At 42.7% G+C, this 24,717-nt stretch overlaps 1 protein-coding gene across 1 annotated transcript; it reads right to left on the bottom strand.

Moving 5' to 3' along the window:
- Window positions 1-11,462: 11,462 nt before the first annotated feature.
- On the bottom strand, window positions 11,463-24,630 carry LOC146754832 (uncharacterized). Its single transcript, XM_085526521.1, has 10 exons — window positions 24,440-24,630; window positions 20,829-22,023; window positions 20,250-20,388; window positions 19,397-19,519; window positions 18,833-18,994; window positions 16,485-16,604; window positions 14,257-14,337; window positions 13,402-13,528; window positions 12,735-12,877; window positions 11,463-11,722 (listed from the first exon to the last, which is right to left on the bottom strand). Exons 2-10 carry the CDS (start codon window positions 21,965-21,967, stop codon window positions 11,642-11,644), a joined length of 2,115 nt encoding a protein of 704 aa, XP_085382647.1. The 5' UTR covers window positions 21,968-22,023; window positions 24,440-24,630; the 3' UTR covers window positions 11,463-11,641.
- Between the last annotated feature and the right edge of the window lie 87 nt (window positions 24,631-24,717).

The raw sequence follows: 24,717 nt of genomic DNA, 5'->3' as shown, positions 1-24,717 counted from the left end.
ACATTCCTTCTGGCTTGATCTCATGGAGCCTCTGCTGTAAAACTGGGAGTTGCATTCACAATACAGCTCTTTCTGCAGCTAGAACCCAGAACTCACCAGGCACCCCATTGCCATAAAATTCTTATCAACTTAATATCCTTCAGACCTACACACATCATATGCTTAAAACAAACTGAAAAGGGTTGCTGGTTTGCCTACTGCCTGCAGTCAAGCCTCAGTCTTTTCCAGTTCTTGAAGCAAAATCTCACATCTGCACACTCACTGAAGCCAGCTTTGCCTGACACATCAGAGAAAAATTCCATTTTTTCCAAGCTCCATATAGACACAGAGCACATTTTCTTACTGTACTGTTAGCTCGGATTGGCTTGAGAAAGGTTTATTTAAATTCTTTTGGGGAAATTGGAGCCCATAGACACCGAGTTTGCTATCCGTATACATTCCAAGAGACACGCCAGCCCTCATCGCATCCTGCAAGAAAAGCTCCCATGTGAAAATTAAAGACAGGTTCTGAAAGCTCCCTCTTCCTGAAGCACTGATTTTGCTACACAGTTAATTCTGCAAGATTTGAAACTCTACTCTCTGCTTTAACGTCCTCCTTTTCCTACAGCCTTGAAAATGTCCACTGACAACCATTCGTGATGCACTTTTCCACTACAGATTAAATCCTTTCCCCCGTTTTCTTCCCTCCCATTTTGAGAGAGCTTATTTCCAAACCTGTATTTCGTACACTAAAAAAAACCCTGAAATAATTCCAGATCTTAAGTCTGCTCAATAGAAATATTTATTGATGAAAAAGTTCACTGTAAATGGGTCCACCTATGGAGAACAACAGCAAGCAAATAGCAAACATATAAAATGGGCCATACGACATACGTGCATAATGGGGGGGAAGAAGGAGCTGTATTTGCAAAACAAACATCTGCATTTCCTATAGCACATGTAGGTCCCCATGTTGCCACAGAGAGGGCAGTGAATTATGCATCCTTCTATGGTCAGAACTATGGGGGGGCTACAACCATATGAAAAGGACTGGAAAGACCAAGCAGGTAAGGGAGAAGGAAGGTTTATTACATCAAATGAGATTCAATACTAACACAGCTCACTGCTATAGATCCTGAATCCAATATCCTACATGAGACGGATAATGATATAGTCAGTGGGAGGTCCTTCTAAGAAGGGGAAATCTGCAGTTATATTTTTATACAAATTTTTTTTTATCCCTTTCTATCTTGAGCCTTTGCAGAAGAAATGGGACGTTTGTCTCATCTCTGCTTTTATCACACACACAAGAGACCAAAGTAGTCTTTGTACTAGATAGCTACTACTATTTAAAGCACACTGTAACAGCATCATGGGGCTGAGATGTAGCTGGATGGAGGGCACCCTGCACATGGCATGGCAGCATTTTGTTGAGCTTCAGGAGGGCAGCCTACCCACAGCATAGCAGTTTTGAGTTGAGCTGCAGCTGGAAAGCACCCTGAATATGGCATGGCAACATTGAGTTGAGCTGCAGAAGGGAGGGCACACTGCACATGGTATGGCAGCATTAGACTGACCTGCAGCTTGATGGAAGGCACCCTGCACATGGCATAAAAGCCTTGGTTTGAGCTGCATCTGGATGAAGTTCATGATGTCCATGGCATGGCAACAGTAGGTTGAGCAGCATCTGGAGGGCACCCTGCACATGGCATGGCAGCTTTGGGTTGAGCTGCATGTTGATGGACGGCAACCTGCACATGGCATGACAGCACTGGGTTGAGGTGCAGAAGGCAGGCACCCTGCACACGGCATGGCAGCATTATGACGAGCTGCAGCTGGATGGAGGGTACCCTGCACATGGCATGGCAGCATTGGGTTGAGCTGCAATGGGAGGGCACCCTGCCCATGGCATGGCAGTATTAGGCTGAGTTGCCACTCGAAGGATGGCACCCTACCAATGGCATGGCAGCATTGGATTGAGCTGCATGTGCATGACATCCTGCACTAGTTATGGCAGCATTGGGTTGACCTGCATCTGGAGGGCACCCTGAAAATGGCATGGCAGCATTGGGTTGAGCTGCATGTTGATGGAGGTTACCATGCACATGGCATGGCAGCACTGGGTTGAGCTGCAGCTGGAAGGCACAGTGCCCATCGCATGGCAGCATTGGGTTGAGCTGCATCTGGATGGAGGGCACCCTGCACATGGCATAGCAGCATTGGATTGAGCTGCACCTGGAGGGCACCCTGCCCATCACATGGCAGCATTGGGTTGAGCTTGAGCTGCATCGATGGCACCCTGAACATGGCACGGCAGCTTTAGGAAGAACTGCTGGATGGAGGGCAACTTGCACATGGCATAATAGCCTTGGTTTGAGCTGCATCTGGATGCAGTTCACAATGACCATGGAATGGAAACAGTAGGTTGAGCAGCATCTGGAGAGCACCCTGCACATGGCACGGCAGCATTGGGTTGAGGTGCAGAGGTAGGGCACCCTGCACATGGCATGGCATCATTGGGCAGAGCTGCAACTGGAAGGCATCCTGCAAATGGCATAGCAGTATTAGGCTGAGCAGCAGCTGCATGGAGTTCACCCTGCACATGGCATAGTAGCATTGGGCTGAGCTCCAAAGGGAGGTCACCCTGCACATGGCATGGCAGCATTGGGTTGAGCTGCATGTTGATGGAGGGAATCCTACACAAGAAATGGCAGAATCACACAGAATCACAGAATCACACAGAATTACCCGGGTTGGAAGGGACCTCAAGGATCATGTAGTTCCAACCCCCCTGCCTAGCAGGGCCACCAAACATACACATTTACTAGATCAGGTTGCCCAGGGCCCCGTCCAACCTGGTCTTGAACACCTCCAAGGACGGGGCATCCACAACCTCACTGGGCAGCCTGTTCCAGGACCTAACCACCCTTCTAGTAAAGAACTTACCCCTAACATCCAACCTAAATCTTCCCTCCTTCAACTTAAAACCATTTCCCCTAGTCCTGCTATTATCAGCCCTTTCGAAGAGTTTACTCCCCTCCTGGGAGTAAGTTCCCTTCAGGTACTGAAAGGCTGCAATGAGGTCACCCTGCAACCTTCTCTTCTCCAGGCTGAACAAACCCAACTCCCTCAGCCTGTCCTCATAGGGGAGGTGCTCCAGCCCCCTGATCATCTTTGTGGCCCTCCTCTGGACCCTTTCCAAAATTTCCATATCTTTTTTGTACTGAGGGCTCCACACCTGGACACAGTACTCCAGATGGGGCCTCACAAGAGCAGAGTAGAGAGGGACGATCACCTCCCTATCCCTGCTGACTACCCCTCTCCTGATGGAGCCCAGGATCCCATTTGCTTTCTGGGCTGCCAGAGCGCACTGCTGGCTCATGTTAAGTTTCTCATCTATCAGGACCCCTAGGTCTTTTTCAGCCGAGCTGCTCTCAAGGACAACTCCTCCCAGCCTGTACAGGTGCCTGGGGTTCTTCCGGCCCAAGTGCAAAACCTTGCACTTTGCCGTGTTGAACCTCATTAGGTTCACCCGAGCCCAGCTTTCCAGCCTGTCAAGGTCCCTCTGAATGGCATCTGTTCCCTCCACCGTATCAACTGCACCACTCAGCTTGGTGTCATCAGCAAACTTGCTGAGGGTGCACTCCATTCCCTCATCGATGTCATTAATAAAGATGTTAAAGAGCACCGGTCCCAAGACAGACCCTTGAGGGACGCCGCTCGTTACCGGCCTCCACCTGGACATAGAGCCATTGACCACCACCCTCTGTCTGCGGCCTTTCAACCAATTGCTTATCCATCTAGTTGTCCACCCATCAAATCCACCTCCCTCCAATTTGGAGATGAGGATGTGATGGGGGACCATGTCAAAGGCCTTGCTCAGGTCCAGGTAAATGACATCGGTCGCCTTCCCTTCATCCACCAACGCCGTCACTCCATCATAGAAGGCCACAAGATTAGTTAAGCATGACCTTCCCCTGGTGAAGCCGTGCTGGCTGTCTCGGATCACATGCTTGTTCTTTATGTGATCAAGCATGTTGTCCAGGAGGATCTGTTCCATAATCTTCCCAGGCACAGAGGTGAGACTCACCGGCCTGTAGTTACCCGGGTCGTCCCTGCTCCCCTTCTTGTAAATGGGAGTGACGTGACCCTTCCTCCAATCATCCGGGACCTCACCTGACAGCCACGACTTCTCAAATATGATGGAGAGCGGCTCAGCAACCACCTCAGCCAGCTCCTTCAGGACCCTGGGATGCACGCCATCTGGCCCCATAGACTTATACTCATTCAGTCTAAGGAGGCACTCTCGGACTTGCTCTACCCTTACAGTGGGGAGGGATTTACCTCCTTGGTCCCCACATGGAGGTATGGGGGTGCAAGACTTAGGGACGTGAAAAAGACTAGAATCCTGGCCACCAGTGAAGACCGAGGTGAAGAACTCATTCAGCACCTCAGCTTTCTCTTCATCTGTTGAAGCCATTTCTCCTTTTGAATTTACCAGAGTAGGTACGCCCATTTTGGCCTGTCTCTTCTGGCCAATGTACCTGTAGAAGGTTTTCTTATTGTTTTTCACATCCCTCGCCAAGTTCAGTTCTGCCTGCGCCTTGGCTTTCCTGATCCCACATCTGCAAGTTCGGACGGCATCCCTGTATTCTTCCCGGGTGACACAGCCTTGTTTCCAGAGCTTGTACACCCCTTTCTTCACCCTCAGTTCTCTTAGCAGGTCCTTGCTGAGCCATGCCGGTTTTCTACCTCTCCTGCCCACTTTCTTAATCAGGGGAATGGAGACCTCTTGTGCTGCCAGGAGGGCATCCTTGAACAGTAGCCAGCTCTCCTCAACGTCCTTATCTTTGAGGGCAGCGCGCCAGGGGATCTTGGCCAGCATTCCATTGAGTAGCTTGAAGTCTGCTCTTCTAAAGTTGAGCATCCTGGTCCTGCTCTTTGCCAGGCCCACATCGCTTGAGATCACAAACTCAACCAGGGCATGATCGCTGGAGCCCAGGCAGCCTCCAACCTTGACGCCTTTGATGATCTCCTCAGCGTTGGTGAGCAGCAGGTCCAGCAACGCTTGACCTCTGGTCGGTCTGTCCAATACCTGAACCAGAAAGCTATCATCAATGGATTCCAAGAGCCTTCTGGAGCTCTTGCAGCTCGCCGTGTGGTTTTCCCAACAGATGTCAGGATGGTTGAAGTCCCCCACCAGGACAAGAGCCCGTGAGCCAGACGCCTCACGCATCTGGAGCAAGAAAGCCTCATCAGCAGCCTCCCCTTGATCAGGTGGCCTGTAGTATACCCCTAATACCAGCTGACCTTTATTAGTCCCATCTCTAATCCTAACCCACAGGCTCTCAACCTGTGGCAGCATTGGGTTGAGCTGCAACTGGAGGGCACAGTGCACATGGCATGGCAGCCTTAGGCTGAGCTGAAGCTGGATGGAGGGCACCCCGCACATGGCATGGCAGCATTGGGATGAGATGCACCTGGGTGTGGCACCCTGCATATGGCAAAGCAGCATTGGGTGGAGCTGCAGCTGGAGGGCACCCTGCACATGGCCTGGTAGCATTGCGTTGAGCTGTAGAAGGAGGGTACCCTGAACGTGGCATGGAAGCATTGGATTGAGCTGCAGCTGGATGGAAGGCACCCTGCACATGGCATGGCAGCATTGGGTTGTTCTGCCACTGGAGGGCTCCCTGCACATGGCATGGGAGCGTTTGGTTGAGCTGCAGCTGGATGGAGGGCACCCTGCAAATGACATGGCATCATTGGTTTTGCTGCAGACGGAGGGCACCCTGTACATGCCATGGCAGTATTGGGTTAATCTGCAGAGGTAGGGCACCCTGCACATGCTATGGCAGCATTGGATTGAGCTTCAAAGGGAGGGCACCCTGCTCTAGTCACGGCAGCATTGTGTTGACCTGTATCTGGAGGGCACCCTTCGCTTGGCATGGCAGCATTGGACTGACCTGCAGCTTGATGGAAGGCACCCTGCACATGGCATAAAAGCCCTGGTTTGAGCTGCATCTGGGTGGAGTTCATAATGTCCATGGCATGGTAACAGTAGGTTGAGCAACATCCGGAGGGCACCCTGCACATGGCATAGCAGCATTGGATTGAGCTGCAGCTTGATGGCACCATACACATGGCACGGCAGCATTGGGTTGAGCTGCAAAGGGCGGGTACCCTGCACACAGCATGGTAGCATTACGCCGAGCTGCAGCTGGATGGAGGGCACCCTGCGCATGGCATGGCAGCATTGGATTGAGCTGCATGTGCATGGCACCCTGCACTATTTATGGCAGCATTGTGTTGACCTGAATCTGGAGGGCACCCTGAACATGGCATGGCAGCATTGGGTTGAGCTGCATCTGGATGACACCCTGAACAAGGCAAGACAGCATTGGGTCGATCTGCATCTGGAGAGCATCCTGCAAATGGCATGGCAGCATTGGACTGACCTGCAGTTTGATGGAAGGCACCTTGCACATGTCATGGCAGCCTTAGTTTGAGCTGCATCTGGATGGAGTTCACAATGCCCATGGCATGACAATATTGGGTTGAGCAGCATCTGGAGGGCACCCGGCATATGGCATGGCAGCATTGGGTTTTGCTGCATCTGGATGGAGATCACCCTGCACATGACATGGCACTATTGGGTTGATCTGCAGCTGGAAGGAGGGCACCATGCCAATGGCATGGCAGCATTGGTTTGAGCTGCAGCTGGAGTGCACCCTACACATGGCATGGCAGCATTGGGTTGACCTGTATCTGGAGGGTACCCTTCCCATGACATGGCACATTTTTGTTGAGCTGCAGCTGCAATGCACCTTGCACATGGCATGGCAGCATTGAGTTGAGCTGCATCTGGAGTGTGCCCTACGCATGGTTTGACAGCATTGGACTGAGATGCAGATGGATGGAGGGCATCCTGCACAAGTCATGGCAGCATTGGGTTCAGCTGCATCTGGATGGTACATTGAATATGGTATGGCAGCATTTGTCTGAGCTGCAGACCGAAGTCACCTTGCACAAGTTATGGCTGCATTCGGTCTAGATGCAGCTGAATGGGGGGCACCCTGCACATGGCATGGCAGCATTGGCTGGGCTGTAGAGGGTGGGAACGTGGCAAATGGCAAGGCAGCATTGGGTTGATCTGCAGAATGAGGGCACCCTGCACTAGTCATGGCAGCACTGGGCTGAGCTGCAGCTGGATGGAAGGCACCCTGCACATGGCATGGCAGCATTGTGCTGAGCTGCAGCTGGATGGAAGGCACCCTGCACATGGCATGGCAGCATTGTGCTGAGCTGCAGCTGGATGGGTCACGTCACTCCCATATATAAGAAGGGGAGCAGGGAGGACCCAAGGAACTACAGGCTGGTGAGTCTCACCTCTGTGCCTGGGAAGATCATGAAACAGATCCTGCTGGACAACATGCTCAATCACATAAAGAATGAGCATGTGATCCGAGACAGCCAGCACGGCTTCAGCAGGGGAAGGTCATACTTACCTAATATTGTGGCCTTCTATGAAAGAGTGACAATGTTGGTGGACAAAGGGAAGGTGACTGATGTCAGTTACCTGACCTGAGCAAGGCCTTTGACATGGTCCCCCATAACATCCTCATCTCCAAATTGGAGGGAAGTGGATTTGATGGGTGGACAACTAGATGGATAAGCAATTGGTTGAAAGGCCGCAGACAGAGGGTGGTGGTCAATGGCTCTATGTCCAGGTGGAGGCCAGTAACGAGCGGTGTCCCTCAAGGGTCTGTCTTGGGACCGGTGCTCTTTAACATCTTTATTAATGACATTGATGAGGGAATTGAGTGCACCCTCAGCAAGTTTGCTGACGACACTAAGCTGAGTGGTGTGGTCGATACGGTGGAGGGAACGGATGCCATTCAGAGGGACCTCGACAGGCTGGAAAGCTGGGCTCGGGTGAACCTAATGAGGTTCAACACGGCAAAGTGCAAGGTTTTGCACTTGGGCCGGAAGAACCCCAGGCACCTGTACAGGCTGGGAGGAGTTGTCCTTGAGAGCAGCTCGGCAGAGAAGGACCTGGGGGTCCTGATAGATGAGAAACTTAACATGAGCCAGCAGGGCGCTCTGGCAGCCCGGAAAGCAAATGGGATCCTGGGCTCCATCAGGAGATGGGTGGTCAGCAGGGATAGGGAGGTGATCGTCCCTCTCTACTCTGCTCTTGTGAGGCCCCATCTGTTGTATCGTGTCCAGGTGTGGAGCCCTCAGTACAAGAAAGACATGGAGATTTTGGAAAGGGTCCAGAGGAGGGACAGGAAGATGATCATGGGGCTGGAGCACCTCCCCTATGAGGACAGGCTGAGGGAGTTGGGTTTGTTCAGCCTGGAGAAGAGAAGGTTGTGGGGTGACCTCATTGCAGCCTTTCAGTACCTGAAGGGTAATTGTTTAGTTTGTGGAAGATTGTGGAATTTTAGTTTGTGGAAACTGAAAAATTGTACTGTTTGATACGTGGATTTTGAAGGGAATGGGACAAACTGCTTTGATGGTATAAGAAAGTGTAATTGCTATTGGTATACAGAAAGTATAATTGAGGGTGTGTGGAAATGTAACTGAAGGTACAAATAGAGAAATCGTGTACAAAGGAAAAAGTGTTAAAGAGAAAGTAAGTTTATGTGTGCTGGTATGAGAGCAACCCCCTGTATTGTTTCCCCCCCCTTGCAAGAACTCTTGGAGTGAGAGAGAGCCGGGTACGGAGACTGTTGCTGTAAGCAGCAAAGGGGGGAGGTGGGGAGGAGGGGGCAATGGAAGTGAGAATAGCCTTCATGTGCAGAGATGTAGGAAACCTGAAATCCCAGTGTTAGCACTGGACACCTGGAGAGAAGGAGGTGAAACTGAAATAGGATGTTAGCAGTTTTTGTAATGATGAGAGTTTGGAAAGTGAGAAAGTTTGGGACAGACACAGGCTGGAGGAGTAAGGACTGGCAAGGTATAACAGGGATGTCAGGACTGAAAAGAGGTGAACGATATGAAAACAAAACAAAACTGATTGACACACAGATAGTAAGGGAATTGGTGATAATAACAGCTGTTACTGTTGTGGTGCCAGAATAGGGCCGTAGGACCCAGAGATCCCCTCAGGGAGAGGTGGGGGGAGTGGGGGCTTGAAGTGCCCAGGGAGGGCTCCGCCCCACTGAAAGGAAAGCAGTGTGCAAACTGCAACGGGAAATTGCATCTAGGGAAGCAGGATAAAGAGATTTATTTTCTGGTGGATATGGGTGCTTCTTACTACTCATAGATGGTTTTGTAACAGTAATAGAAGCTACTGCCCAACAAGAAAAGGTTTACGTTTTTTTTTGGATTAATTAAATATAAACTAAGTAGGAATACAGAAATTCTTGTACCTGCCAGGTTGCTCTGGCAAGAAATTTAATAAAACTGGAGCTAAGGGTCCAACAATATTGACTGTTTAAAAACTGTAAGTCTGACATTAGCACAAATGGGGAAAAACAATGTTGTATCCCAGGAGTCACAGCAATATCAAACATGATGCACTTAGGGGTGTGGGCATCAGGGCCAAACATGAAGCCCTGAATAGAAGTTAAAAGCAAGAGATTGCCCAGTCAGGGTAAAGTGGTACCCTATAAGGATACATAACTGTAGAAGGATAGAAGACTTTCTGGAGTTTGGACTCCAATTTTGCAAAAATTTTTGATAGCAAGTGCTGTAGTTTGGTACAACACTTGAAGGCAAGTAATAGAATTGTTGAATGCATACACTCAGTGGTGGCAAATCCATGCACTTTATTAACCCAGTTAAGGAATGAATAGGTGGAGTTTACCTTCTGGATTTGAAGGATGTTTCTTCTGCCTGCTTTCTGTATCACGGCTTTACAAGTCGGTGTGCAAGTTTGGAGGAGCTATCCCCCTTGCACCCGGAGCTGCGCAACGCTGGAATAAACATACCTGCTTTACAACCCATCTCTGGATTATAGAGTTTGATTCCGCAAGTCAGCTAAACATTTGTGGTTGGTTTTTCTTTTCCCTAAACAAAGCAACCTGTTTTCTGCACTTGCTGTGCCTTACGAAAATGCACAGAAATTAGGCAAGCCTGAGACTCACCAAACACCACATGTGACATTTTGTAACAGGTCAGTTTTGCAGCAGAGAACCACATATAATTATACCAAGTGTGCAACTACTTTTCCCATGCAGCAGCAGGCAGCAATGAGGCTGTTCTCATAATAAAAATACCATTTGAAAAGTAGTGTAATTAAGTGTATATCATGATGTACCCAGTAGCAACGAGAGCTCTATTAACAGCTTCTGGAACAAGTAGATCACTCCCATCCCCTGCAATGACTTTGCCTCCAATATCGCATGGCTGATAAATTGCAGTCTTCTGGATATGAAATATTTGCAAGTAATTTGCAAACTGCAGCTAATCAGAACCGTCTTCCATATTGTCACCAACCACTTCAGGCAGCATTGTTCCATTTTGACATCTGGCTATGAGGCATTCATGCACGGCATTCACATACATAGGTCAATAAATAGGAGGGAGGGTGATTTCAAGTACTTATGCTTCCATCAGTTTCTTCTGTGTACCTGTGCAGTAGCTGCCCATCTCACCTGGTAGGTACGAATGCTGTTTTCTAGTCCAGGTCAATAAAAGCCTCCATGTTGACATCCACATGCAGATTTGTCCAGCTAACACCATGGAGAAAAGCTTCTAAAAGTCAGTTCAAGTTTTTAATGAGATTGCTGAGCATAAAACCACATGATTCCCATGATTTTTCACAGATTGTTTTCTGCAAACCTGGATCTCACAAGCCTACAAGCAAGGAGAAAGCTTATCGGCACAGCAACAGACAGTACGATTGTGGGTTTTTTTAAATACAATCAGTATATTGTTCTATCACCAGCTGCTTTTAAGGCAATTCACTCCCATCAAACTCTCAAATATTCACCCAAGTCGGCTTTCATCCATGTTTTTACCTCCTGAGCAATTGAATCTGTAGGAACTATTGGACTAGGAGACAACACAAGGACATACTGCCAGCTGAGAACCTTTCAGCTAATTCATCCAACAGCATCTATAGGTTCAAAGCTCACTGAGGGGGAGAACAGTATTTGGGATATTAGAATTCTCCCCAAATGTATTGGGTTTATTTTTCTAAGTTTATTAATTTAAAGCTGAATTTGCACAAGTGAGGGAAAGCACCTTTCTTCCACACTGAGGAATTGGCACCATCTTCTCTCCAAAGAAAATTCTTTAAAAAGGCCCAAAAATTAAGTATACATAAATATTAATGTGTATTCATGCTCTTCTCTCTGCCAGAGTTCTGCTAAGTACACCAGTCACATGAAAAAAGCAAGCCAGGCCATCCTGAACAAGTACAGTTATTACTGCACAATGGGTAAATAGCAATCAGACCTAGAGATACTGTTCCTATACAGGGGAGGCAAGACAAAAATAAATAAACCCTTAACCACAATAAAATCCAAACACAGTTTAAGAAAGCTTGTATTTATTTCAGCCTCAATGGAGTCAGTTTGAAACTGTCAGAGAGACACTGTACACCTATATACAAATTTAAGAACACAACGGAGTAACTGTTACTGTTTATTAACAACCAGTTTTAATAATACGATAAAAGTATGTCCTGAGAAAGGGGAACAAACATGCTTCTTCAAGGTTTTTTAGCTGTTCTGGATCTCAGCCGTCGCTTGATGATCAGATGATCACTTTCCTTCTTTTGTTCCTCAGATTCCTGAAGAAAACATTTCAAAAGTTACTCATCTTTTCGCACAAGACTGACAAGCTCTTCTTGACCCACGCAAACATATTTCTTCCCCTAAATGGATTTCAGAATGGCATTTGCTTATTATATTTTATTCAGAAAACTATGGGATACCGAGATCATTTTAATGCAGCTTAATCACAAGGAACAAATATGGAGAATGTTCAAAATCCTGTTTATCTTAAAAAAGCACACACATCTGAGGAAAGCCTGAAGGCAGCTTTCATTTTGAAATACTTGTTTTCAAAAGAGTATTATAATACTTGTTTTGTGAAACATGAAGCGTTCAGAAAACATTTTTAGCCTCAATCCCTGTAGCTATGACTTGCCCAGAATTTCAGTTCTCAGTTCACTTCCATGTTCTCAGAACTACAGTGAGAGAAGAAATTGTCTCATCTTCTTCATCCTCTAACAAAAAAAATAACATTTTGGTTTCTGCCCCTATCATTCGTCAAATCATCAAAAAATTCAGAGGGATATTACAGTATGGGCAAATGATCACTTTGCTGAACAGACAAAGGACTCTAATATAATTAAAAGATGCAGATCCAACAGAGCAAGAATGTTCTTAGCACAATAGCTGCCGACAGAGTCATGAAACTGGCACATCAGATCCTCTGCAAGTTGGCTTAGACAGGAGATCATAGTTTAAGCATACCTAAAAAGCTGTCTAAGTTGTGCTCTAGAAAAGCGTGTAGTAGAATAATCCCACTCCAACACACTGAAATTATCTATGATTCCAAATTAGAAGACATCTCCGTGATTGCTACATCACCTACTTACCAAACTGTAAGCCAGCCAAACACAGAGATCTTTGAGGACAAACTAAAACAGAACAGCAGGAAGACCAACAAGAATGACTTGGTAGAATAAAGAAATACCTCAGTACTTTCAACCTCCCCCTGCAAATAGATGAAACCTCCAGTCTGTTTGGACTCCTTAGTAGTTTATTTTAAGCCAAGACTACAGTATAATCGCTTACCGAAGAAGCAGGTATATCTAGAGGGCCAGAAACGACAGTGGAATACAGCTTCCTTTTGCATCGTTTTGGCTTGGTCTCTCCTTCTTCGAGACTTTCAGGTTCGTTTGATTTAGGAGAACTTACTGCTGACATCAGCTTCTTGGCTAGAAGAAATTTGTTTTGATACATAAACCAATCAACTTACTGGTTTTGTGAGTCTTTAAATCACTGAATCCAAAAAAAGCTTCGTAACAAACTTGGTTTATAAATGACACGTAAAATTTAAGTGAAAATACTCAGAAATTGTATTTGTTCATCGAGGTTCTTTATTATTTCTATAGCTGAAACAGTTTATAGCTTCAGGTATGGCAACTTAAAGCAGCTTAAAGACTTCATGGCTCAGAAGTCGCTGGAAGTCAGAAACTTCAGCAGGAGTTAAAAAACAGGCCTAACTTTCGTGCTGACAGAAGCACAAGACAGAACCAACTTTCTCTGTACACTTGTAGGTTTTCACAAATGTAATAATGAATCTCTGAAGAGATGAATAAATGCATTTACTTCATAAATCAAAGGACAACTTAACATGGCAGACAAGTTCTCTAAGAACACATACATTAATAGCCTACAGCAGAAACAAGCCATTCTACAATGTCTAGAAAACATGGAATAAAACTTATTCTACACCAACCTTTAGAGTGTATAATAGAAGGAGAGCTTTGAATAAAATCTCCAACTTTTTGCAGTGTTTCATCCTTCTTTTTAGTCAGTCTTGAAGCATGTACTCGCTTTCTCAGGAAGTAGTCTTTTCCGGATTTCTGTTCAACAGAGATGTGAACATGTGAAACAAGAGCATTGTTTAAACTTCATTTTAGTTCAACGTTATTTTAAGTTGACATTTTGAGCTTTACTACTGACACCTCTGTTCATTATGCTTATGATACCACAACGGCAAGTAATGTAGACAATTTTATACCCTTTAGGGAGTTGTCAAAATCTCAGCTATTTCAAGGCATACGTTTCTTATAGTTTCTTAATAAGGCAGTAGTTTCTTTAAAAGTAGCTCCCAAGCTGTGGAGTTGTTTCTTACATAAGCTGTTCTAATTACATAAAATAAACAAACATACAAAACAGAAGACAACAGATGGGAAAAATCTACTACTCATACTCTGACCATGCCAAGGATACTGCTATCACATGTGAACATCTGTTTTTAATAACTGCCATGCATATTAATGATATGAACCTTAGTTTAATACAAGGGCTTCACTTACAAAAGCACACAATAATACACTAAAGCTTCTCTTCCCAACTATTCAGTGTGCAATATCCTTCCCTCCAAATCATTACACAGTACAGCCATTACACGCTCTGGGGACAGACTGACTTGCCCTTTGCTTAGCTTATGGAATTTAATAGGAAGAGCTCATAAGCATGTAAGATTCCCATTCAGGTATACACATAAGGATAAGACACTACTTCTTTCGTGTGACCACACAATTACAGGAAGTCCCAAGCTAGCTTCAAAACTAGAACAAAAACCAACCATTTTCTCGTCACTTGCAGAGGGTGAATTAAAAGCCATGACAGAGTTTGTATTTTTCGTGTTCTCACTTTTCACAAAATCCTGGGAAAATAAGACAAGTTTCAGCCATGATTCTTTTGGAAAGAACAACTGATGTCACAAAAGTGAACACTTTAAACACTTTTGCTAATAGTAGGGAAGTATTTGCTAGTGGTAACTATTCCACTGTAAATCAAATAATAAATAAGCATTCAATTATAAAAACAGGACATTAAGATATCAGTATTAGACATCTCATGATGTCTAAAAAGCTGATTTATGTCTACAGGTTTCAAAGAAAATACACAATGAAGTTAAGAGAAATTCCCTTCTCTTAAACCATTATCACTGATCTTGGCTATTAGTTTTGTTCATTAAAGCAGTTCATTGATTAAATTCTTCAACTACTTTACTGAGGTAGAAATAGCATTTTTTTAATGCTTAAATGAGAATGGTAAAAAGGCATCAGATATTTTGTTTTCTGTTGGGTCTAGGTCATACCTCATCCATGTCATCACTTCTTTTCTTTTTTGCCTTAGGCATTTTCACTCCTAAAGGTATCATGCTGCCGTGCTGCTTTATCTCCATCTTATCAGGTTGCAGAGGTGTCAGTGGGATTTCCAGCTCCAGTTTTGGGAACCGATTAGTTTTGCCATTTTCTGCGGACACTCCAGAAGAGTCGAGGACAGTTTCCAAATGCTCCTGATAGCACAGAAGAATTTTAAGTGCAAGTGTTAAGGTAGCCATGAGATTAAAAAGCTATAAAGCATCTGGAAAAGGATATGTAAGCATTCGATTTTCCTGCTGTAAGAACACTTGTAACAGAAGGAGTCTATTTCAGTTACAGCAGAGTTTTACCCCTCTTTCCTAGAACTTGTTACATTTAAAATTATTTCCAATCTATGATCACAAAAAAAGTTCTCCATGTTAAACTGAGCCTGATACTTTACAAGTCATTTTTTCTCAAGGGCACAGACAACTACACTTTTTTTTAATAGAGAATGGTGGTAGAACTGACACGATTTTCTTCATCTCAACTCTGCTGCGTCAGAACTGGGCAGGAACAGGAGCATTTGATTCAAGTGTTCGATTAACTTCCAGCTTAATCTTAGGGAATTTGCCCTTCCTCTTCTACACTAGAGATGTTATTTACATAAGTAAGGTCCAGCTGGCAAGGTGCAAGCCCAGTACAAGTCATTGAAGAACTCCATTGCTATCTTTTCCCTGGAGAGAATACAGACATTCAAGCAATGACACCGTACTTAAGCTGAAGGCTATCATGTACCTGCTCATGGTCAAATGGCAGCAAATGCACAGCTAAGTGACAGGGAAATGTCAGTATGCATTTCCCCAGCAGCACTTACTGTCCACAATCCACCCAATCCTGTTTTTCTCAACAGGAACAACAAAGTCAGAACTGAGATCACCTGGACTCCTCCTTCTCTATGGCAGGAATTCAGCTAGCATATCAAAAATGAGTTCAGATGCTGGTTGAACACATGGAAGACAGGCTGCTGGGGACATCAGAAAATGGGAGATGGCTGCTTCTACTGCTGCTAGTAACTAGCAAACTCCAGTGTCCCAAACACAGACTAGCAGCTTTTACTACTTACACTGTTCCAACCCCCTGAGGGGAGTCTTCTTCCTCTCAGAAAGTTACCAAAGATTGTAGAAAGACAAAAAGTAGTCAGAGCCACTTTATCAGGCTCTGCTAAGAATCTGAATGGAGTATCACCACCCACTGTATTTCCAAGAATTAAGTTGGTTAATAAATACTTTGTTTTTAAAATATATGTAACTGCCATTTTATGAAAGTTAGCAATTAAAAACTTATATAGGAATGATTAACATCATCTGCTAACAAAACAATGTCCAGAAATCCTGCAGAGGAAGAAAATAAGTTCAATTTGCTGTGCCCGTTTCAGTGGCTCCATGAATTTTTTCCAAGTAACTTATCTAATCATGAGCCACTTCATAAGCATTAACATGAGGAGAGTTTTCAACAGCACCTGACAAAAATTCATCACACAATTGTTTCAACAGCTTTTATTCCTATCAAAGGCTATAAAAACAGGTGATCTGATCACCTTGAAAGGGATAAATAAATTAAAACTTGGGAATTGTTTAGAGAACATGAGATCTTTTTCTACTCATTCCTTATCAAAAGCAATACAATCACAACATTTTCAGATTTGAAGTTTCATACTAACCTCAGATTCATTTAATGAAGTGAGGCTCCTAGTACATCGACGTGACAAATAATTGTCTTCAGCTTTGCATCTTAATGGAATACTTTCTCCAGTTTTAGTTTTGCTTTGTTGTTTCCTAGGCTGTAAATATTTAAAAGGAGTGAAGATTAGGCTATGCATTAGACCTCCAAAATATCTCGAGTTTTCTAAAGTTACATTGTAAAACCTCAAGCTCAGACGCCACATGAACACGTAAGCTGAAACACAGCACAAGTGTGGGAAGGTAGTAACATCTATTCATTGTGTGATCTTCAGATACACCCTACTGGGTCTCACTAACAGTCTCAGGCAGTATTCTGCCTCCAAAAGAGAGAAAGCGAGACATTATTTAGGGACAAAATCTGTAACGCTGGTCGTTTTGTCATCCATTCCTCCCATACTCTGCACTCTCACAGCTGCTATGTTAGAACACCAAAGGCTAAACCTCTGCCTAATCTTCAGCATCCACATACGAATACATGGAAAACTGCATGGAAAAGTTCCATAATGTACACAGAGAGATGGTTTTCTAGTAAATAAAATATTTTTGAGAAGATGAGAGCTCATGTTTGAGTGGAAGACAAAAAGAACCAACAAGTACTCATCACTGAATATGTAGTTAAAGGACTATATGCTAAGAAAAATGATTCTAGCTCCAGTATCTCCTAGGAAAACAGAAGAACAAAAAGGGGTTAACAAGATGTTAAGTACTGACTTTCTATAAATATAATCATACCTTTTCATTTACAGAGTCATTCCTTCTACTCTGTCTTTCTTCAAGTAAAGGTATTTCTGGCAAAGTCTGAGGGCTACTGTGGTTAATGCGTTGTTTTAATTCCTTTATAACGTCATCTTTGTCAGCCAGTTCTTCTACAAAGATGATCTACAAAGATGATCAGGGGGCTGGAGCACCTCCCCTATGAGGACAGGCTGAGGGAGTTGGGTTTATTCAGCCTGGAGAAGAGAAGGTTGCGGGGTGACCTCATTGCAGCCTTTCAGTACCTGAAGGGAACTTACTCCCAGGAAGGGAGTAAACTCTTCGAAAGGGCTGATAATAGCAGGACTAGGGGAAATGGTTTTAAGTTGAAGGAGGGAGGATTTAGGTTGGATGTTAGGGGAAAGTTCTTTACTAGAAGAGTGGTTAGGCCCTGGAACGGGCTGCCCAGTGAGGTTGTGGATGCCCCGTCCTTGGAGGTGTTCAAGGCCAGCTTGGACGGGGCCCTGGGCAACCTGATCTAGTAAAGGTGTATGTTTGGTGGCCCTGCTAGGCAGGGGGGTTGGAACTACATGATCCTTGAGGTCCCTTCCAACCCGGGTAATTCTGTGATTCTGTGATTCTGTGATTCTTTTCTTAACTCTTCTATTACAGTTGCATTATCCTAATAAACAGTAAAAACTGCTGAGTTGTGGGATTGGCAAAAGGAATTAACACACACAAAGCAGTATTGCAATTACTTAGTAGCATCAGTTTTAGAATTACAGGCTAGAACACTTAACTATTCAAGAACAGTAACATTTCACGGATTTGTACGGTCACTGTTACAAGTGCAGTAGTCACAGAATTGCCTGGGAAGTTGTAATACAATATATTTTGATTCTTCTATTTTACTTACGTGCTTCAGCCTTCATCTCTCTTAAGATATAATAACCCGAGCTTTTATTTGTTCCCAAATCCTCGGTACTGTGAGAAAGTCGGCAGTTGTAGGGGAAGTTTTGCTATGAGAACATCTTTCTTCTCAGAGAAAGTGAATCCAAACATTCTCAAAAGAGCACAACTCATTTACTCTTCTGTTTAGCTTCTGAAATTCTATGCTACGGCTTAGATTGGCTATCCTGATTAAAAGCTGGATGTTGAAATAAGAAATGCAACTTCCAGAGATCATCCCCCCTCTGCTTTTTGATGCTTCCCTTAATCTCTCTCCACGTCCCCTTCTGTCTTTTCATGCCATTGTAGATACTACCTCAGAGAAAGCAAAGAAAGTAAGAAACCTGAGACAGAACTACTGTCTGAGTATTGAGCCTAGCTTGGGATCCGGAAATGCTGTGAATTATTGGAAAAAGCTACAGATGTCCAGTCTGATTGTAGGATCATAAGCATCAAACTGACATCTGCTTATCTGAACTACTGAAAAATTTGAGATTTTAGTAATTAACAGAAATTCTGTTTCTGAAGAACAAAAATAAAAGCTGGTGCTTTTTTTGGTTAGTTGCACATGATGTCAATACGACAGTGTTTAAGAACAGAACCACACCCAGAATACAAAGAGCAGGTACAGGAGTTTTACAGAATTTATGGGTAGCTAATCAGGTAGGAGGAAAGGAGAGCTGACCTTGCTTGAATCCTTTAAGGCAGACTGTCTCAGTTCTGCTATTTCTGTCTCTTTTTGTATGGCATTAGAAGCCAAAGTTTTGAGCTGTTCTTCCAAAGCTTCTACTAACTGATCTCTCTCCTCACGCCACTTTTGAATATTATGGTCCTTTTCCTCCAGCTCCTATATTTCATGTTGAAAGAAAAGCATACACAGTAGAAACAAGCAGAATCTTTAAGACAGCCTAGAATTAATAAGTTTTTCATATAGCATAAATAAGGACTCAAGCTGATAAAAAGAGTTTATGGTAAGACATTTCTATTAACATATCGTGATGTCACTCAACAAGATCAGGTTATATGCATGTATTACATATGTATTTACTATGCAGATTATTGTATTTAAAGCAATCTGCCAGTGCTCTGTAGTGACTAATCATTTGAATATTTTCATGGTCTACCACTAATTTCAGTTGGCCACTTTCATTTTGCTGCAATTTTTTTTTTTTTTTTTTTTGGACCTTTTCCCTGTTGCTTGGAAAACCTGCATCATTCATTTAATAAAAATTAAGAGCAAGAAAAATACCCGTTTAAGTTGTTGGATAGTATAGTCTTTATAATCCAGCTCATCCTTAAACTGGTTATTAATCCTTTCAAGTTCATCCATCCTGTTCCTGAGGGATTCCTCCACAGAACGCATCGTGGACACCTGTAATGTAAGCACAGCTCACGGTTCATTAAAAGACTTCTGTAATCCAACCTGGCCAAATACTTCTTTGTTAAATAAAGAGGAATTCACAAACAAGTGCTGAGTAGGAAAATGACCACAAGTGCAAGGTTACCAAGGAAGACATGAATTCATTTTTAAGCTTCAATTTTCCACCCCAAGCACACCCAATAAACTTTCAGACTAAGATCCTGCAAAATGGGTTTTAAAATATCTACTTGTTTAATAATTAAATTTTAACTATTAACATCACTGAAGCTGAAATTGAAGAAAAAAAATATACATGCTTGTATTAAAGAGCCTCTGGAAATTAGTCTATTTCTCTTCAAGTAAATAGCATTCTTCTTCCCAGTTATCAGCGTTTTTTCACAAGACTTAGGTTTTAGGCTTTGGAGTTACCACGGATACCAATGGCAAGTCACCAGTAACGTAGAGATAATAACAAGTCCCCTCCAGAGGCAGATTAGCTATTCTCTTCACAAACCTTATTCCAGACTACCAAACAACTTTACTTTCCTCTGTTCATTATCTATGTGAAACCATGTTTTAACTTCTGGTCCCCTCTAGAGCTTCAATGGCAACTTTACCTAAGATTTGCTGCTAGCCACACTAGTGTGAAATTTCCAGCTTCATAGTTAAAGTTTGAGAAGTTTTAACAGCAGAAAGCCAAGCATAATCTTACAGAGAAAAAATATCTCAATTGACTACAAACCTTGCTTTGTAGTTGCTGAATTTGTTTCTCGGCATCAGAATGTTTGTCTTTTAGATCTGCATACTCTTCTTCTTTCCTCTGCAAATCTTTTTTCAAATTCAGTACAAGGGCAGAACTCTCAGAAAGAATATTTTCTAGCCTTATGTTAAAAATAAAGACACAAAGAACATTACTGTTACACATCTCATGGAAACAGCAATTACAGCTAAATCCATGACCTGCCTGTTGGTTTCTATTTGTAAACAGACTCTTAAATCTATCCAGACCAGTGACAAGATTTAAACAATTACTTTTGAATTTCAGCTTGCTTCTCATAATCAGATGCTGAAGCAATAAATTATTCAGATGCTATTCTGAGGAATGTACAACAAAACCACCAGAAATCCCCATATTATTCTTTATTTCTTTGCACACTCCTGTTTTCCCTTGGAACTCAAGTAGCATACCAAAGCATCCTAAAGTAGTAGTTTGGCCATTGATAAGCATGCAAATGCATTAAGTCGAAGGGATGTTCCCATTAACTATTTTTAACTCTAGTTCATTCTCAAAGGGCTCTAAGTTAACTCAGTGGTTACTTACGATTCTATACGTTGCACTTTCTCCATTTCACTCTTTTCCTTTTCCCGAAGAGAGCGTTTCATCTGCTCCAAGCTGTTTTTCAGCTGCAGAACTTCTTGAATCAGATTTGCTTCTTTGCTACTTAACTCTTCAACCTTTTTGTCTGCATTAGCAGACTTCTCCTGCAGAGTTGCTGTAACTGTCTCTAGATTAACAATAATAGATTCTTTTTCTTTAAGTAATTCATTGAGTTTTGACACATTGTCTTCCATCGTCTTGGAAGCCTCCAGGAGATACTCAAGCTCTTTTATTTTTACCTCACAGTTGGCAACTTCCTCCTGAAATTGTGCAATCACTCTCTGATCTTCTGCAGTCTTTTCTTCAAACTCCTGAGTTTTCTTTTCTATTTGCTCATGTAACTGATTCACAAGATCATCTTCCTGACTAGTGTGAGTTGTAATCTCACATAGCTTCATTACAAGTTGATGATTATGATTTTCAGCATTATTCAGTCCCGCCTTTAGGTTTTCATTGTCTTGAAGCAGTGCTTTGATGTGCTGACTTTTTTGTGAGGAAACATCAACAATACTTCTGCATACTTCCCAAATCCTTTCAAGACTACAGTAAAAGGAGAGGTCCTGCACAAGATCTGAGATGGAAGAAGTCTGTGACTGAATGCATCCAGAACTAATTTGAGATGTCCCTGTCTCAGAGTCTGAGGAATCCTTTACACTGACAAAGTCAGTACTGATGGCATGAAACTCTAAGTGACATTTGTATAATTCATCTAATTTGGTCCGCATTTCTTTTACTTGTGACACTTTATCAATTATATATACTTTGGCAACTTCTATGTTGTTAGTTAGTTGGGCATTTTTGTTTTCAAGTGTCATATTTATAGATTTCTGTTCATCCAGTTCAGAAGCAATTTCCCGATAGTCAGCTTGACCCTGCAGAATTTGTTCACGGAGGACATCAGCTGTTTCTTCAGAAAAAGAAAGCTCAATACGCAGGCTTGTTACCTGCTTACTGAAATCTTCTTTTTTATTTTTTTCTCTTCTGCATTGTTCTTCAAGCACAGTTAAATGATGTTCCAAGATTTCAGTTCTTTCCCTCAGTGCTAGTACTTCCTTTCGGTACGCGGAGCACTTTTGTTTCATGTGTTCAATTTTCTTTTGCTCTACAGTGTTCTTTTTCTTTCTCTCATTTACAACTACTGAAAAACAAACAAACAAACAAACAAAAAAAAAAAAGGGAAAAGGAATGTAGCTCAGATTGATTAAAATCATTATTACATAGCAGTTCACAACACCAAGTAGCAACTTCTAAGTGAAAAACTGTCGTAATATGCAAGCCATGCCCTCACATCACATAGTATTTGATACTAGTGAAGTCCTCTGAACACGTAATCAGGTGCCTCAGATTTCTATACAGAATTAACAGCAAAAGGTTTTCAGTCTGGAAGAACACTTTTACCATGGCACTACTCAAATCTTCCACTCCACACCAGTAGAAAATCTAATTAGATTTAAGAAACATGGGAACGAGATAGATAATTCACAGCTATATTCTTTCTATCTTCCGTGCTTCAGCAATCCCTATAAGGCAGCCAGGAATCACTCCATCTACATCTAAATGGTAGATAAACAGTTCTCTAAGAAATTTCATTCCAACTCACAGTCCTCTTACTTTCAAAAGAAAGATAAAACCCTGGACAAGTTGATCACTTAAGTGTTGATATCTGTCTCTCTTATTCAGTTGATCTCTAAACAAAATATGAGGATTCCTACTTCTGTTCACACTTACTCTTTTGCATATAAAGTTCACTCATAAAGTTGTACAAATTTGCAGATTCAAGTTTCCATAAATATTCCATTAGCTTGGGGCTGTTTTTTTCTTTAACTGGTGAGCAATTAGCTAAAATCACATGCATTTTCTTTCTATCAAAAGCGACTTCTGTTGTATTTCATCATTGCTTTAGAATCCAGTTACGTCCATTCCATAATATGCATACTTTAAGTATTAGAAAAATAAATATAAGTCAAGACTTACTAGGGATTGTGTCACCACAACAATATATTCCATGGTGATTCTTGTACAGTCCTTTTATTACTACAACTACAGAAATGCAGAATTTTATAGCACCCACGTGCAGCCTGCATTACATACAGATTCACATGTACTGCATGGAAACAGCCTCTTAACTCATCTAAGGAGTTTTATATACAGCCCTCAACTGATTTAAAAGTCATACTGAAGAAACAGCAGTGGCATATTCCACCCCAAACCAGGTTTTGGTTTTGACTGCTGCTCCCAGCAACACTAGTGAGGGGAATATGATTTATAAGTAATCTAAACACTTTATGCTGAAAACAACAAGCAAGCACTAAAGCAAGATAAATAAGACTAGGGAGAAGATGTGTAATGTTCAGTCTAGAAGCTCCTTACACAGGAAGTAGGGAAAAAGCATTATTACAGAGCATAGGAAACAAGACCTAAAAGCTCAGAGAATGGTGTAAATACCCTGAACTTGAAGCTGAGATAACCTAGCATCTCCTAAAACACTTTTGCTCGTGCTACTTATATAACTAATTCTACAAAAGAACCAGCACAACATACCTGTGCTCATTGTTCTACTGTGTATATTTAACATAGCTAAAGAATATATACTAAGCGGTTTTTGAAATTGGATGCTATTAATACTCACAAATAGAAGAAAATTTTAACATGATTGAATACTCAGTACTTCTTAACAGAAAACTTCATGCTGACACTGTGACTATCAGCTACCCATTTTAATTCCTATGTGGAGCATTGCTGTCATTAATTGTTAAATGAGAGCTTTGGTCATATGATTAGAACAAACCCACTACTATTTGGAGTATGGAGGAGTCCACATCCCTCCCTCAGTCTCTGGTAAGATGCTCACATTAGAATTCAATATTTATGCCAAATAAAGGCAGCAGGGACAAATCATCCAAGAACAGCATCTCATCCAAAGAAGGCCTTGACTTTCTCCCTTGCACATATTTTGCAAGAGGAATACAAGAAAGGAAGGGAATACAGCTAAGTTTTAGATTTTCCCTTCTACATTGTATATGCCTTCCGTAATTCTAGGAACACTGATGCTCAGCTGTGCCCAGAAGTGAAGTTAAATGCATCAGAGCTTATCCAAACCATTTTGCTCAAATATTGCCCATGAGCGAGCAATTAGCAGGTCGTCAACAATTTTGATAGTTGCTTCAGGAAACAAACAAACAAACAAACAAAAAAAAGCACTTGAGCAGCTGATGCTACTCAGAAGATCAGCAAGAGCAGTTGAAACAATCCTAAAGAAACTGCTTTAAAACTATTACCAAATCTGCAAGTGCATCAACAGATGAGGAAAAAGCAGCAAAAAGGAAAAAAATAGTGCAAAAAACTTTTATTCTTAAGCATTCAAAAATGAACAGCATAGGACCTTCTGAAAAAGGGATATTTACATAACAGTTACTTCTATTTACAGTTTAACACAGTGGCTTTTCTCCTTATACCATAAGGTACGCGCTTCACAGCCTTTTGCTTCCTATCCGGAATAGGAAGCAATTTATTGTTTTGGAAGACACCCTGTTCAACGATGGAAGAAACTGTACCTTTCTTTGGAGGTGGCTCTTCCACAGTAGGCTTATCCTCGTCAGTACTGTGCTTTCTTCCCACTTCCAACTCAGTTTTCTCTTGTTTCAGTGCTTTAACTGAAAGCACTGAAAATTGGCTGCTTTCAGTTCCTTTATTAGTGTTCTCTTCTGCCGGTTCTGCTTTAATGGTAGTTAAATGGTAGGTAGTCTTTTCCTGTATTGATATAAGATCAGTTACATTGAAGCTTAACAAAAGGAGCACTTAAGTCTCAGTAATCTTCTGTAGGCAAATATTT

Source organism: Coturnix japonica, chromosome 37 (assembly GCF_054131305.1).
Source record: "Coturnix japonica strain WE chromosome 37, WE-NBRP24, whole genome shotgun sequence".
NCBI lineage: Eukaryota > Metazoa > Chordata > Aves > Galliformes > Phasianidae > Coturnix > Coturnix japonica.
This window is presented reverse-complemented; position numbering and strand designations above follow the sequence as displayed.

Coding starts and splice junctions, on each gene's coding strand:
- LOC146754832 (XM_085526521.1), bottom strand. CDS start 21,967: ATGAAACAAAAGTGCTCCGCGTACCGAAAGGAAGTACTAGCACTGAGG. Junction 19,520..20,249: donor TTCAGCAACTACAAAGCAAG/GTTTGTAGTCAA, acceptor CTTACATTACAG/GTGTCCACGATGCGTTCTGT. Junction 16,605..18,832: donor CCTTAAAGGATTCAAGCAAG/GTCAGCTCTCCT, acceptor AAATATTTACAG/CCTAGGAAACAACAAAGCAA.